The sequence below is a fragment of the Epinephelus moara genome, chromosome 7 (genome assembly GCF_006386435.1).
Source record: "Epinephelus moara isolate mb chromosome 7, YSFRI_EMoa_1.0, whole genome shotgun sequence".
Lineage (NCBI taxonomy): Eukaryota > Metazoa > Chordata > Actinopteri > Perciformes > Serranidae > Epinephelus > Epinephelus moara.
The window spans coordinates 18,707,824-18,724,983 of NC_065512.1; the positions used below are offsets into that span (position 1 = coordinate 18,707,824).

The 17,160-nt window shown below is 40.3% G+C and overlaps 2 protein-coding genes across 2 annotated transcripts in view; one reads left to right on the plus strand and one right to left on the minus strand.

Annotated features, from left to right (window-relative positions):
• The first annotated feature begins 2,088 nt into the window (after positions 1–2,088).
• Positions 2,089–10,009, plus strand: pdzk1 (PDZ domain containing 1). Its single transcript, XM_050048942.1, has 8 exons — positions 2,089–2,169; positions 4,635–4,844; positions 4,989–5,202; positions 6,987–7,319; positions 8,141–8,337; positions 8,417–8,641; positions 8,719–9,036; positions 9,791–10,009. Exons 2-8 carry the CDS (start codon positions 4,638–4,640, stop codon positions 9,833–9,835), a joined length of 1,539 nt encoding a protein of 512 aa, XP_049904899.1. The 5' UTR covers positions 2,089–2,169; positions 4,635–4,637; the 3' UTR covers positions 9,836–10,009.
• Positions 9,894–17,160, minus strand: part of si:ch73-390b10.2 (Golgi pH regulator) — a 10,935-nt gene continuing 3,668 nt past the window's right edge. Inside the window, exons 2-14 of the mRNA XM_050048943.1 lie at positions 16,731–16,790; positions 16,459–16,562; positions 16,266–16,372; positions 16,034–16,135; positions 15,794–15,914; positions 15,569–15,649; positions 15,362–15,471; positions 15,157–15,245; positions 13,477–13,569; positions 13,239–13,334; positions 12,817–12,906; positions 12,633–12,698; positions 9,894–10,924 (exon numbers count right to left, since the gene is read on the minus strand). Coding sequence (XP_049904900.1) covers positions 10,718–10,924; positions 12,633–12,698; positions 12,817–12,906; positions 13,239–13,334; positions 13,477–13,569; positions 15,157–15,245; positions 15,362–15,471; positions 15,569–15,649; positions 15,794–15,914; positions 16,034–16,135; positions 16,266–16,372; positions 16,459–16,562; positions 16,731–16,790 — 1,326 coding nt within the window. The 3' untranslated portion in view covers positions 9,894–10,717. The remainder of the gene's footprint in view (positions 10,925–12,632; positions 12,699–12,816; positions 12,907–13,238; positions 13,335–13,476; positions 13,570–15,156; positions 15,246–15,361; positions 15,472–15,568; positions 15,650–15,793; positions 15,915–16,033; positions 16,136–16,265; positions 16,373–16,458; positions 16,563–16,730; positions 16,791–17,160) is intronic.

Here is a 17,160-nt window from a genome sequence, read left to right on the forward strand (position 1 = left end):
CAATAATTAAACAGAGCCATGCTACAAACAAGGTTTGCACAGTAATAAATTAACTTTTAGTTTGCAGATTCATTTATGCTTGGCTTTGGTTAAGTTTTTGTCACCTTTGTCCCATCCCAAGGACAGCAGTATCGTAATAGGCCTTTTATAACCGAAGGACTCTCCCACAGTTACCGGCCGTAGCAACCATAAACCTGGAAAGCTAAACTACACCCTGAACTTTGTGAACTGAGTGGATGTTGTTCTGTCCATTTAGTCCCCTCAAACAGAGGGTTGCTCAGGTACATATATTCTTACTGTTGTATCATATTGACATGTAAAATATATTTTGCAAGAGATGCACAAAGGCAGCGAGGTTAAACTTTAACCTGTGATGACATTAAGTGAAAATCTTGGCACTGCCCACTAGGAGAGGGGTTAAAAACTGTTTTCACAAACTAAATAAACTTTTCAAATGTTTAGCAATTTTTTTATATCAGTAGAATATCACTGATGGTTTGTTTCTACAATTTTTGGAGAAACAGTTCTTCACAAAACAGAGTATAAAACTCTGTTTCCACTGAGTTGAATTTGAGTTGTTTTTTTTTTTTTTCTTGGTTGTTGTGGTTTTGTTTTTGTGTTTATACCTTGCGGCAAATGCTGTATTTGGCCCTCAGGAGACAATAAAGAAATCTAACATGCAGTATAACACAATACAATCCGAGAGAACCACAAACAACAGCCTTCTAAGTGACCATAAAACTAAATCATCACCTCACTTCAAAACAGTTAAACAAAACGTGAACATTACAACCTTCATGGAGGTAGAGTTTATTGTTGCAGGGAAGGTGAATTAGACTGGATGAGTTTTAGCTTATAAACTAGCAATTAAGTGTACAGGTGACACGATATGGTACAAACTGAATGATTTCTCCAAGGCATATGAATCTTAAAAAAAAATAGAGGGGGGGTGATTTTTTATTTTATTTTATTTCATTTTATTTATTTTATTTTATTCATTTATTTTACTTTATTTAAATAATTTTCTGGATCTACCTCAGTAATTTTCACACACATTTACCCCAGTCTAAGTCCTCCTAGCTTCTCATTGGTTAGTTAAGAGACCCATAACAATAAAGTGTAACCAGGAATGAAGTTGTTGGGAAGCTGCCAAAGTGTGGAGAAGAGTAAAGTGCTGCTTACAAGAATATCCGTCTCCATCCTGCTGTGTACTCTCAACAAGAGTTTCTCAACTACCACACATCCAACCCACTACGCTTGTATTTACACTTTACTGAACTGCCAGATGTTTGAACCAGGTTTTGGTTGAACTTTCAGGGTGACAGCAACGTTCACATGATATAGTAAACAAACCACGTTCACCACTTTAGCAGAAGGCAGACGATGACGTTATCTTAGAACCCAAACAGGCAAAGCCTCTCCTCTTCCAGGCAGCTGCCTCCATCTCACTCAGACTCACTCTGGGTCAGCAGCTGCCTGTACTCGTCACAGACACCTTCACCATGCGGATGCGAGGACTTGACAGTGATTTTACCCTGGAGAGCAGCAGGAAAGCAAAGAGCGCTGACTCTGATGCTAAATCTCGCTAACAACCACGTGAAGAATCTCAGTCGACTGAGGAGTCTCTGACTGATGATCGAATCCTTGACTTTCAGGGTGCAGCCTTAATTTCACACTATGATGTGCTTGTTGGTTCACAGAGAACGCCCAAGATGACACTGGCTTCCTGTTTTCAAGAAGCATAAAGTAATACTGTCAAGTCATGCAGTGAATCCATACTTATTTTTGTGCCAATAACATTTATGCAAATGAGTATGCTATTCCCCTTGATGTCTAGATACATGTACCACAATGATTCCTGACACTGTTTATTGCCGCTTGTGTCATGCACCTTTAACCACCAAACAGATGACTCATTTATGGCTCCATCTTCCTTTAGTACAGATTGCACAGGGCCATCACCTCCTGAGACATTCCTGACGCTGTTAAATAACTCAGCCTTTAGGCTCACCTTTGGCCCGTCAAAGTCCCCACAAAGAGTGGGAGAGGGGGAAAGGAGGGAGGGAGGGAGGAGGAGGAGGAGAACAGGTTGAAGACACATTAGATATCAGCCAAGCAGTGACAGGTGAGCTCCTCCTTTGGACTGGGACACTGAGCAGAGACGAGCTGGTGAGTTTAATTTCAGAACACTCCACCATACTGTATGTGGTGGTTTTCTGACATATATGATCACAAATCTGATGGATTATGAAATGATGAATAGATTAGGGAAATAGAACATTTTATTTTTCAAACTTTCCTTTAATATTTGCATTTATTTCTTTTACATTACTGGATAATTGTACCGTTTAGTCCTCTATAAATGGCGCAAAAGTACACTTGTTAGTTGATATAGTTACAAACGTTGTAAGGTGTTACGGGTAGACATTGCTTCGTTTCAAAGGGTTACAACATGCCGTACATTACTTTAAAAAATGGTGTGGATGAGTTTTATAAAGGCACTGTAGTTAAACTGAGGTGTGTTATTATCTCTCGTGCCTTTTATTTCTGATACTGGACCTAATAACCTTACAATCGCCAAAGTGCCCTCTAGTGGGTGCAAACCTACACGATTTTATTTTGATTTCAAAGTTTCATAAGGCACAAATTCACTTAATATGGCTGAATGTTGAAAGAAATGTGTGTAAAATTATGTATAGGACCTCTACATTTTAGTCATAAAACATGTCTTGGGTTTGAATATCGTACTCGACGTGAGCATGAATTAGTTAGCTCAGTGTCAAGAAAGTAGATACTCCTCTCCTGTACAATGGCCAAATGTTTTTTTTAAAATTTAAACTAACTTAAGAGGGAGAATTTTGTATGGGAGATCATGGATAGGGTTTCAAGACTTTATAATAGCATTGAATGTAGCGTCAGACAGCATCAGTAAAAACGGTAATAACTGACTTTAAACCACTTCACACACTGTCAGAGCACACAGTATCCTATAATAACTGTCAGTCAGTAGGGATACACTCCTGTCCACGTACTAACACACACGTCCTTTACGACCTTCACGTATGGAAATAACAGTCCAATAAGAGGATTACAGTGACATTCCTCACGGCGCATTCAAAGTCCAGGCTGTCTTCTGAAGGAGAGTCGTCACCGCAGTCAGCTGTGCCCGCTATTAACCATTAACTGCCACTAGAGTGCTGACATGGAAGATTAACTTTTCATCTGACGCTATCAACACTTCTATGGCTCCTTTAAGTCCAGGGTTATGTGCTGCTAAATGAAGATGTTTAACGGGTGACAGTGGTGACAGGAAAAGAGGGAGACAGAGGACGGATTTTTCAAGGTTATAAATAAACCCAATAACTGCAGCTACTCCTTTACTGAAAGGGTAGATTAACATATTGAACAAAGCATGTTACTGTGTGTCTGTCCCTTGTTTGACTTTTTATATCACAGCCTCAAAATGTTCATTGTCTATATGGTAAAGATCTAGTGTGTAAGATTTAGTGGCATCTAGCGGTGAGGTTGCAGAGCTAAAATGTCTCCCATGTGCCTGGCATGTAGGGCAGTAACAGTGGTCAATGGAAAAATACAAAAATGAAAATGGCCCATCTAGAGCCAGTGTTTGGTTTGTCCGTTCTGGGCTACTGTAGAACAACATGGCAGACTCTATGGAAGAGGACCCGCTCCATATGTAGATATAAATAGCTGATTCTAAGGTAACAAAAACACAGTTATTAATATTTTCAGGTGATTAAAAAGTAATAAAAACATAGTTATGAATATTAGACACATTTCAGCCAACAGATGCCCTAAATCCTAATCCTTTAAGAGCATTTTCTGTATCATGAAATGGATTTTTGCAGCTGATAAAAGAAGGAATCTTCAACAGTTGTGATTATTGTGTCAGTAAAAACACATTTCTGTTTTCTTTATTTTTGTCACACACTTACTTGACACCAAAATGAACAGACAAAAATTAGATGATAAATCAGTCATTTATTTTAATTATATAAAAAGCAACCTTTTAGCCTATGTGTGGTTTTTGCTACATTTCCATTATACCTGAGCCACATTTTGGACATTCAAGTCTGCTTAATTTTGAATTAAATAGCCACCTAATAGTGACTTCAAATCTACAAACAAATACAAACAAGAGAACACATACCTGGAATCCCATTGCACACCACTGCAACATTTTGAGGAATCATGATGTTCAAGCTGGAATCCTTGGCAAAGTGGTGCACACCTTTTTATGACTGAACATGAAGCAGCTAGCTCCATGGAGGGAACTGAAATAAGAAGAAATCGAAATAGAATGATGTTAATCCAAAAAAATATTTACCAGCCGTCATTTCCAAACAGCTCATATCTCCTCAATGTACAAATAATAAGAAGGACAACATTTTATATTGTGTAATTTGTGTATTGCTAATGCTAACTAAAACAGACATTAGCAAGCTAACAAATCATGAGTTCTTTTTGACCATACAACAAAATTGACCATAATTGAAGAATGACCCATAAACTTCTTTTTAATTTGGAGATGACTGTAGTGACTACGTACAGCAAACTGTGTGATAAAGAAAATTGTGATATGTAATTTGTGATTGTGTGCATCTCTTCTATGTTAGGACATGGCCGGTTTCAAGCCGAGGGTGATCTCTCTAACCAAGAGGCCGGGTCATTCATTTGGCTTCTACTTGAGGGTGGAGCATAATGAGGAGGGTCACCTGATCCGCTGCCTGGAAATGGGAGGTCCAGCTGAACTGGCTGGCATGAAGGATGGAGACCGCATCCTGAGGGTCAATGGAACATTTGTTGATGAAATGTCACATTCAGAAGTAAGTGGGGTGTAGAATTACCGCAGTGCATTAATGAAATCAGTGATGACTCCTAGACTGATATGGAGCCCCTAAAATGACAAAATATAGTAAAAAGTTATGTTATTGGTCTCCATAAGCTGAGTATGTGTTTCTCCGGGACAGGTGGTGGACATGGTGAGAAACAGTGGCGCATCAGTCACGTTCCACATCCTGGATGAAGCTTCCTATGTGCAGGCCAAAGCACGGGGAGTGAATCTGTCCAACCCTCAGAGCGCACCAGTTGTCAATGGTGGGACCAGCCAGGCTCTAAAACCCAAACTCTGCTACCTGGTTAAGTCCAGCTCATCCTATGGGTTTTCTCTTCGCAGTGTCAAAGGTGAGCTGAGGAGGTAGGGTAGGGGAATCCCAATTTAGGACAATTGATAAAAAAGAGAATCTGTTTAATTGGTCTACTCATGTGGATACTGGTTGGTAAAAATAAAATGTGATGCTGGGATTTGTAACCTTAGATTTACTGAACTTTTTGAGACTTTTTAAATTTCACTCAGCATGAAATTATGACCAATTTGACATTTATCAAAATTAAAGGGAAAAAAACACAAACCAACATCAATTACTGAGGGTTAGGGACAATTTTGTCTAAATGCTTATTGTAACATAAAACATGGCTTTTTTGTTAGTTAAAACAAGTTAAAACAACACATTCTCACTTCGACCACATATCAATGTTTGGTCATGGACCTTCCACATCCTGACACGACATGAAAGGTACCCTGGGTGTGTTGGTTGTTGACGTTCTGGGATGCCGTGTCAAGTTCTGCCTGTTACATGCATTGTCTTCTTTCAAAATACACTTCTGTTTTCACAGGAAAATTACCGTTTACGTACAGTCTCTTTCAAAATAAACACACTACGTCGGTACAACAACACGTACTGACCTTTTTTTCCTCCAAAAACTAACGCACGTGGTTAGATTTAGGCAACAAAAGCATATGGTTAGGTTTAGGGAAAAAGAACAGGGTTTGGCTTTATTACAGTATGTAGACACCACTCTCCTGTGTAAAAGTTGGTTTGTGTTGGACCCATCCGCCACCACTCCCGCTCGCCCTACTGGGACCTTCAGCACCTTAAGTTTCGTCCTTTTCCCGCTGCATTTCCCCCTGATGCCGTAGAAAGCCGTTAAACTATAAAGCGACTGGCCATGTATCATGCTGACATTTAAGGAAGGCTTTTTCATCAGTGTCTGACGCCGCGAGTCACTACTCAAGTGTCGGATTTCGACGACTGGGAGGATTTCTCATACTTGCGTTTGGCCATGTTGTTGAGCTAGTTTGCTGTCTCTGTCGAGTAGCTGTCGATTTGTCACTCACTCTACAGCAGAAAACGGCACTTCAAAATAAAAGCTGTGTGCTGGAAATTCACTGTACTTAAAAGTAAAATGTGTTTTTTTACAAACTTGGCAGATTTGTGAGTCACTTGCGGTCTCTTCAGCATGGACCTGCAACCCACCAGTTGGGAACCACTATTTTTAAAGATCCGCATGGGTTCCTGCGTTATAAAGGGCTTATAAGTTAAAGACCCTGCAGGGTGGTGTACTCCTCATGACAGCTGCAACAGATCAGACCTCTGATTACATCAAACCACAGCCAAGGACAACTTTTAACCAGAGTGGGCAGTGAGGCACTGCTTTACAGCCTGGTGTGAAGTTACTCTTTAACACCAACTTTGTAACATTTACAACGGCAGACTTTATGGACCATTGTGAAAACCTTTTTTTAATGATATACTAGCGTTTATAACTACGGACATAGCTTACAAGAAAGTGATGAAACCCAATAAATATCAACCAAGTATCAAATTGATGCAGCAGAAACAGAGCCCCTTCTTTTTATTCCACACATACTTCTACCTTGTCAAAATCTGGCACCTACATTACCCACAGTGCAACTCAACCACCAACAGTTTGGTCAGAGATTTGGGTGTGTTATGCTGATAGCAGCTGTTTTGCACTAGCCTCAAGCAGACATGAGGAGATGACTAGAGAGATCTGGTAAGCTTACTTCCTTCTGACTCAACACCACCAGGTTGTTTCCAAGAAGAGAACTGTCTCTGTAACATCTCAGAGTTTAATTTCAATATCTTCTATGACATCTTTTCTAGGTGAGCATGGTTTGTTCATGACAGAGGTGATCCAAGGAGGTGTGGCTGACAGGGCGGGGGTCTGTGTCAACGACCGCCTGCTGGAGATCAACGGGGAGAACGTGGAAGGCGCCACACACGATCAGGTAGTGGAGAAGATCAAGCTGGCTGGCAGCAGCATCATGTTCCTGCTGGTTGATCAGGAAACAGACAGGTACTACCAGAGCAAGCATATGAAGATGGGAGCATGGTTAGCCACGACCAAGTATCTCCCACACAAGCCACGCGTAGTCAACTTAACCAAAGGACCTGATGGCTATGGCTTCCTTCTCAGGGAGGAGAAGAACCAAACAGGCAAGGCAATAATCAGTATGTTAAAGGGAGGATTCACCCCAAAATCATTTTTTTCCTTTTATCTGTAGTGCTATTTATCAATATAGTTTCTTTTGCTGTGAGTTACCAAGTGTTGGAGATATCAGCCGTAGAGATGTCAGCCTTCTCTTAAATATAATAGAACTAGACGACATTCGGCTTGTGGTGCTCAAAAATCTTGACCCGGTCACTCAAGATAATCCACAGACCGTGTTGTGGGCAGTTTATGTAGAAAATATTTCCTACACCCACCAACCGTATCACTGGAAGTGTGCATCTACTGCTAGCCCACCTAGCACTGCTGGGCAAGCTAACGTTACCCCTGAACTGAGGAGGACGCCATTAATGTTTAAATGTTGCACTATCACAGGCAAGAGCCCCTCGTCCTTGAGTGGTGATACGGTTGGCGGGTATAGTTCTGACGAAAGATAATAGTTCCTACATGACACTGCCCACAAAAAGGTCTTTGGATTATCTTGAGTAACCGGGTCATGAGTTCTGGAAAAGGACATTGCTGTTGAGTTTCTCAAATGTATTTTTTTGGCGCTTCGAGCACCACAAGGCGAGTGCCATCTAGTTCCATTACATTCCAGAGAAGGCGGACATCTCTACGGCCGATATATCTCCAACACTCGGCAACTCACACTAAAACAATCTACAATGATAAATAGCACCACAGGTAAGAGTAAAAATATGTATTTTTGATTCAGGGGTTGACTGTCCCTTTACTGTTTCCAATAACTTGGTATTTTAATGCAGTAAGATGGCTGCGTTTTAACAGTGTGCTCATTAACCCCATTTAGGCCACTTCATTAAGGACATAGACAAAGGCAGCCCCGCAGATAGATCTGCTCTGAAGAAAATGGACAGACTAATAGCTGTTGACGGCAAATCGGTGGACGGCTTCAGCCATGAGCAGGTGGTGAACAAGATCAGGCAGAGTGGCAATACATGCAGCTTGCTAGTGGTAGACGAAGACACGGACCAAATGTATGAGCAGGTAAGTCATGGGTACCACTGTCAGACTTTAATATAAACTGCAGACAATCTATATAATGTCATTGTTGTGTCCCTCACAGGGGAAAGTGCCTCCTATGCTCCCCTTGGAGGATATGGAGGATTCCAACTCACCGCCAAGTTACATAGAGGCCATCAATTTACCAGTTCCTGTCAAACCATCCACACTTGTTAAGCCAAGGAGGGCGGAGCTCAAGCCTAAACTGTGTAGAATGGAGAGGACTTCAACTACCTATGGCTTTCACCTGAACGGCATCCAGGGGCTCACGAGACAGTACATCAAGGAGGTATACATGACAGGAACGCCTGCCATTTATTAATTTTCCATTTCAAAACAAAGTGGTGACAGGAGGTTTTGTTTCAGGTGGTGAAGGGTGGAGTGGCCGACAGGGCAGGTCTGGAGGATGACGACATCGTGGTGGAGGTGAACGGGGTAAACGTGGAGGAGAGCACCCACGACGAGGTGGTGGAAATGATCCGCTGCAGTGGCAACTCACTGGAGATGCTGGTGGCTAAAAGGAGCGTCTATGACCAACTCAAAGCTCAGGGAGTGACCATCACACGCCTGCTCCTTGGGGAAACGTCTTATGCTCAGGTCCACACTGTAGATACTCCAGAAGAAGTTACGAGATACGAGCAGAAAGCCAGACCTGAAACCCCAACTGAACCAGCAAGAGGGAGGGTGAGTAGTGCTTTTTAAATACTCAGTAATATTTTCACTAGCTGTGTGGCTATAGGGATGGCAGTGTTGGTTTGTATACCACTTTGGTACAAACAGAAATATCTCAACAACTATTTAATGTATTGCCACAAAATTTTGTAAAGGTAATCATATTCCCCATACAGTGAATCCTAATGACTTTGGTGATCCTCTGACTTTTCCTTCAGCGCCACCATGAGGTTAACATTTGTGGTTTTAAGTGAAACGATTGGATGGATTACCATGAAATTTCGTACAGATATTTATTTTACACAGAGTCTATGGGTTTTCAAATAATAGCAAAACTACTGACATTCCCAGGATCCTCAGCTGTACCTTGTATTTACTGCCATTTAGCAAATGTTAAAATGTGCATACAAATACAATACACTAAGATGGTGAATACTGTAAATACTATATTGGATAATAATCAGCATGTTGTCATTGTTAGCGTACTGACATTAGCATTACGCTTCAAACACTGTTGTGTGTCACGAGCACAGTCTTAGATAGCAGATTATTACTCAGTTCTGAAGAAAGTCCACACACTTTATAAATCATAAACTGTAATTATCTACGGAGGGAATCATTGCCTGAAATCTGCACCCTGAGCATTCTTTTGTACACACTAGCATGGCTGTAAATTTTTCTGTGTTGTTTATAGGTGGCTTTATACTTGGAGCATCATTACAAGAAACTGAAATAATTCTGATTTTATTTTCCCTCTCTCTTCCAGGCCATATCAGCTTTATCTCAAGAGAGCATGGATGAAAGATTATGAGAAGCCGCCGAACGGACAGTCTCCCTGATTTGGCTTTTGTCAATCTAATGTTGATCAATTGTTGTTTTTTTACAATCACCTCTAAGGGCACAAACAATAAAAAGCGAGACAGTAAAGACTTTTGAAATTCACTGTCAATATGTCATGTATTAAAGGGCTGAGAACAAAATATGATCCTGAATAGTGTTGACTTCCTTTGGTGCAAACAGTAGATGAGCCTGTGCAATGATCTGATGAATGTGTAATGTCTCCTTAACCTAAGAACACCAATGCTACCAAGCTATCTACAGCCCACAGAACTGAAGCTTACACTGTTGTTTCCAGTAAATACTATGGCCTTTCATGTATTCTCCATGAAAAAGCTGCTGTCTTTATTTAATGCTCTAAAAATTAAACTTTGCTGTTCCCAGTTCAATGAACACAAATAAATGAACACACGTCTGAACTAAGTTTCCTTTATGGGTATTTGTTTTTGTTCCCAGTTAAATGATATATTTTGCTTCAGGATGTAGATGATTGACAGGTGTAAGAGTAAAGCAGGGATGTGCCATGACCAGTACAGCTCCAGTGTCTTTAGACAAAAAGAAAAAGATCATTTTGGCCAGAATAAAAAGAATTTAAGAGAAAAACCAAGTGTCTGCATTTGCAGATGAAATTAAATTCCCAATATTAAAGTTTTTTTCTGTACATACTTCAACAAAGTCCACCTTCAAAGTTGTTTCCTAATGTGCTCCAATGCCCCCATCACTTGAGTCCAACAGCCATTCCTGATTCAGGAACAGACAGTCCAGATAATTATGTCCCATATAAAAAATACCCTGATTTCTGGACATCCCTAAATCCCAGATTCAAAGCCCTCCAAGTGAGAGCAGATGCAGGAGATCAGAGGGTCATGTGTTTCTCTGGTGCCTGCTTGTGAGCGAGGTAAAGGAAGAGGATGCTGGACAAGGCGCTGACCAGGAAGATGACATCAAACCAGCGGTGGTAGAAGTTGAACTGCAGCTCTCCCAGCACCTCTGTCACAATGGAGCGGTACTCCAGTGGCATGCTCATACGCATTAGCAGTACAGACGACACAAAATACATCCCCTGGTGGAGTGAGACACGGAGAGAGAAATGTTGGTTTAGCTGTAGTTTAGTGTTGCACAGTATACTGAGACGTTGATATGGTCGGTATTCAGTATTAGAACTTTGTTGTAGGTCAAATGTGTCTTTGGTGTAAGTGATCGAGAAGATGAAATGTAAAACATGGCAACTGTGCATGTATCCCCATTACTACAGCGTGAGACTACTTTTCCTAACGTTACAGAGGCAACGCTGATGGTGAGCCCACTGACATATTAATGCCTGTATGCAAAAAGTGCTTTACAACAGTGTCGTGCAGGGGAGGAAACACTTCAAACTAGGGCTAGGCAACACTTATGAAAATAATATTGTGATATTTTCAGGCTATATCTCAATACACAATATATATATCTTGATATTTTTAAATCTCCTAATGACTATTGTTTTTTGTTTTTTATTTTCAGAAAATATTGACACAATTAGATTTTTGATCAATAATCATCAATAATGTGAATATAACAGCTAGGTGGGTTAAGGCAAGCGTTTTAACAAATAGAAAATCTGGTAGTTGATACATTTACATCACATCTAATATCTCAATAACGATATAACATCTACATATTGCCCTGCCCTACCTCAAACCTCGCCAAGCACCTCAGTGACAGACACCAAGACCTCTCCAAGGAGTCCAAAAGGGTAGGAAATAAGCTCATCAACGCTGATGAAGGCTTACGGCTGAAACGCGTAGGTTGTTTTTTGCTCTGCTGCCTAGATTTAACTGGTGCAATAACCCCATTTCACCTTGACTGTATATATTCTGTGTATTATCTATTTAGGTTAGTATATATATTGTGTAAATAATCTTGTTTAGGTTACAATATATATATATATATTTTTTTTACTTTATTTTTTGTTAATAATCCTGTTTATTTGAACTATATATTTGTAAATACTCTTGTTAAATTTCTTATATTTTCACTTATCTTTCCACTCTTGCAAGGAGCACCTGTAACGCAAATAATTTCCCCTCAGGGATCAATAAAGTATCAATATCAGGCCTACCCTATTGTAAGTAGCATGACAAGCATATAAGAAAATGTAAGTTCCCAAATGGCAAATGTATTAAGCTGCAGTGATTTGAGGGTCTAATTTTGGTGCTCTAATGAACAGTAACAAAAAACTAAATAACTTAGGGCTGCATGTCACTTCTAAAATATTGTGGCTTTATAGTATCAGACAGAACGGCCGGTTAAAAAGATTGCACACACACTCCCACTGTAAATTTAGCCAACACAGCCACTGGCTAAAAACAATGTGATTGGGTGGCTAGAGTATCACTTATTTTGGTAGAGTCATGGTTTGTCACGTTGGAACTACTTATAAAATAAAACACTAGTGCATGGGGCAGGTCTATCATACATAATATATTATTATTTGGCCCAGTGAATGTAACCACATATCAGCAATTTGCCCTGATACGTATGAATAAAATGGAGTAATTAGGATTTTATTGTAAATTAATTTTGTACACACTCTAAATCTCATGGTTTTGCAACAAAATGTGATCAACCCTTGTGGAAATGCTGCTTCTCATCTGTATAGTTTCGGTATCGAGTATCACTACTAAACTTGATATAGCTATCAAAGTCAAAATTTTGGCATTCTGCCAACTCTGCTGTTGTCTGTAGTCTGTGTTCTGTGTTATAAGACAACTATAAAGCAACACACTCACCATGATCTGAGCAAGGACGAGCACAATGACATTGGAGGACTTGCTGCTTGATATCGCATAAAAGAACTAAAACCCAAGAAACGTGAAATCTTTAGTTAAACAGACATATCATTCAAAAACAGTCTCAGATTTTTGTGCCTCAAGATCTGTAGCCATTTTAACGTGTGTCATGTGGCAGTGTTACCTTGGTGAGGGTGATGAGTAAGCCACGGATAGATGTGACGATTATTATTCCCACCAGGATGAAAGAGATGTGTTGGGACCAAAACTTCACCTGAGAGGGGAGAAAGAGAACGAAAGATTATGAAAAATAAAGTGATGAAAAAAAATAAGGACAGAGGACTCTCAATCTGCATGTATCATGTATTAATTTCAATTTAAATGCAGTGCCATGTTCTGTGGGTGTGAGCTATAACGCAATCAAGTAATTGTCTGTGTGGCAAAAGATTGATAGTGATCATGCAGGCAGAGAGATGATAATGGGCTGACAATTATCTTTATAGGAGGTCATGCGGTGTGGCATGTGACTATTTCTGCAGGGGTGTGTGTGTGTGTGTGTGTGTGTGTGTGTGTGTGTGTGTGTGTGTGTATGTGTGTGTGTCTTACATCAAACTGGATGCCCAAGTAGTTCACTGTGATTTCAATACCCCTCGTCACTGGATCCGTCTTTCCAACTCGATCGAACACAATGTTTATTGTAGCCTATGATGAACAGTAGACAGATTTTTAAAATACATTTTTGATTTACATGTTAAACAATATAAAAACACTGTAAATGTGATTATGTAACTAGGAGTGTGAGTGTGAGGGACAGACACAATGCCAGAAGTGTAAAAGTTCTCACCATGAAGATTTTCCAAACACAATAGATGGAAAAGAAGTAGCCGAGGAAGTTGAAGTATTTCCCCTGGAATGTCTTTGAGTACTCAATTCGCTCCTAAAGATAAGGAAATGTGGTGGTAAAGAATTGGTTAACATTTACGGGGTAATCAAAGTGGGCGTCGTTTGTATAGATAAAAGTGTGTGTCTGTAATGGCAGTCAGTGGTTCTCGGGCTAGAGACTTCTGGGTTTAGTTTAAACAATGTAATCAGGCACTGATCTGAGTGAAAACCATTCATATAAATGATATGGGCAGCTGCAGATGACACTTTCTTCTGATCTGCATGAACCACGTGATCAGGAAAGAGCAGACCTGACAGCATGCTAATAAACCTTTTCTTTTATCAGGTCCTGTGACGTATGACTGTGATGTTGCAACAGAGGCAATAAACTTGGCTCGAATTACAGAGGGGGAAAGTCTGGAAATTGTTGCTGAAGAGGGGAGGGTTGTGTTGAATGGAGCAAAGAAGAGCTCCCACACAAGGATCCACACCTGTACCCAGGATAACAGCTGATAAAGCTCCACACTGATAACATTCGGCAACTGAGATTTTGTTTTGGGAGATGGGCCTTTGTTGACTGATTCTCGGGAGGGGCAGATGGCTCTTGTTGTCAAAGAAACTGCTCCACAGATTATACTTTAACTGAGCGTTTACAGGAGTCATAAAGCAGTCACAACTATCAACTGTGCAAGTTAAGAGAAGACACATTAAACAGATGCTTAAACCTGTGATAACGCATGTTTTTGGACCATTAGCCACCTGATCAGTGTTAACTTTGACTGTAGTCAGTTTTAATTTAGTTTTTCTGAGACAGTTACTCTGGTTCCTTAGATACAGTTTCAAAATTATGAAACTGTCTGAGAAAATTCTGACTAAAACATTGACCAAAATTAGACTTAAATGAAGTTCCACTGACTAAAACTTGACTATGACAAAACAAAAAAAGACTAAAAAGTAAATTAAAACTGACTACAATCAAAGTACTGTAATGGATTTTGCTAAATTACATTTGTCCTGGCTGTAAAAACTCAAATGAGAACTAAGCACGCCTTGAACTATGTGTCATCAAGGCGGAGAATGCCTCACTAATTTACTGTACTTTTTTCATGTCATATAAAAATAAATGCATAAAGACATTTATAAAATACTACTTTATATTACTGGGGTTTTCCCCTAATTTCTGTGACATGTTTCACTCAGCAGTACTCCAATTTTATGAATCAGCAGTTAAAAAAATGTGTAAACTGAGTCATTACAGCAGACGAGCACTACCTGGGTAACATCACATCGTATTACTCAGTTTTTGGCCTCTAGCAACTCCTGAGGGAATCATGTGGCTCTTTAGCTGCTAAGTGCTCAACTACGTCCACCAGCAAGTCGGTATCTGTGCCTGTCTGCCGTTTGGTGCTGAGCAGATAGTGTAAAATTGATATTTTACAGCTTAATGTTGCAGGCCAAGTAAATAGATGATGCTCTGAAACTCACTGAAAATCACTCCTCCACCTGCATAATTTCAGTCAAGATTATTGCTGCATGTTCCTCCATGTTTTTGTTTTTAATTCACACTGTGTTTCTCTGTAGTTAAGTGGAGCAACATGTGCTTGTGCATCTCTGTGTATGTGTATGCATGCACATGTGTTACCTTGGTGGCTTGCAGGTCCACAGTCTCAAGAAAAAGCTGCCGACTCAGCTCCTCTAGAGCGTCAACCTCCTGCTGGATCAAAGACAGGTCTGGAGGGAAGAGGTCAAGGCTGACATCTACTGTGGATAACTAATGTATAATTATCTGGTAACAGCTAAAAATGAAGAGTCTTTGCAATCATACTTAGTGTGAGTATAAAGGATACTTTCGCTGCCTGTTTGTGTGGAGGTAACACTCTTGATCATGCCCCAGAATCCTGTCTGCTTGTTCTGGTCTTCCCCTCGCTGGTACATCTGCCTCCTCGTCATGGCAATCCTACACACAAAGAACGAATTGCAGCAACACCAAAGTTTGTTTTATTTATTTTATAAAAAAAAAAATATATATATAATAACCACTCTTTTTTACTTACCGTTTCTTTTTGCTGACAATCATGTCCATCGTCTGGAGCAGCCGCCTCTCCAGAGCAAGGATGTCACTGTCTGTTACATTTCTGTGAAAATAACAAAGCAGGAAGCATTGAAGCAATGGCAGCATGTGTCATGAGAACAAGGATGGGATTCGGGATGTCTGATGCATAAGCAGATGAACAGGTTGTATGAAGGTAACATCAGAGAAAACCCACAGCTGAGCTCACCTGAGGAAATAGGACATGTATGTGTAGGGACAGTTAACCGCACCAAACCCTGACAACAGAGCCATGAGGGTGACTCCGATCACACCAACTCGACTGATTAGCTGCTCAATGGACAGGATCCCTAAAAAAGACAATGACACTTTTCAAACATCTTCACAGATGAAGGGCTCTCACAATTTATGAGAAAAAGGCATACATGAGGCGTAGGTGCACACAGAGAGGAGAAGGATGCACACTCACCATGTTTTGGACTCAGGATGGGGAATGGGTCTCCCAACTTCCAGAAGAAATACATGAAGGTAAACCACACCATGCATGCGAACAGAAGCTTCTGTCTCTGCACTACACAGACACAAGAAAACAGCTTTCTGTGATGTAATGAGTTAAAATAACATCTGTTAAACAGCGCCTTTCACTTTCAGTTACAGCATCATATTTGTAATAGGCTAGCCAGCTCATTATCTGTACTTACACAGGCGTATGTTGCTGACAACAAAGTAACCGATGTAGAAAGGCACCACAAAGATTAGGACCAGCAGTATCACATAGAGATTCAGCTTCCAGTGAAAATACCTGGAGCTGTGGCAAAAACATGATAGTTAAAATTCTCCATCTGCAATAAGCAGCAATAAAACATAGTAATAGTCCACAGACAATGTACTTACCTGCTACTTAAGGCACCCAGAATCTCAAAGATGATGAGCTCGAACATGGTACATGAAAAAGCAAAAGTGACAGAGAAAACCACCTGGACAACGTACTGTCGCACCTGTCAACAAACACAAAGACAGTCAAGACTGTTCACATGGAGGACCACCAGTGATTGATGAGGACTACGGCTGTATTAGTGGTGATGACCAGTGGTTATTATGCCTGAGCCAGTGGTCAACACATCCAGGGGTCAGTTGTAAATAAATGCTTTGGGAAAATACTGTACCTCATAATCTTTAAACAGCTGCCGCATGAAGAATAACCAGCCAAATCCAAAGAACAGCACCTGTGTTGGATTAAATGGGGATTATTTGGAGGAAGGAAAGGAGGGGATTTTTTCTGCCTTAGTTTTATCAAGCTAAATCAAATTAGCAATGGATCTCATCTCATATCTATGAATTAAGCCTTTTATAGTGTTTTTGCAATCTGTTCTGGCTCACTGTCACACTGTCATGACTTACTGGGACACTAGAATAAAACAGAGCCATTTCTCTTCAAGAACTGACCGCAGTGATTTCTTCATCTAAATCATCAACGTGTCTCTTAGACCCCATCCCAACTAGGCTACTTAAGGAGGTCTTTCCTTTAGTTAACACTCATATATTAGATATGATCAATATATCCTTATTAGCAGGCTATGTACCACAGTCTTTTAA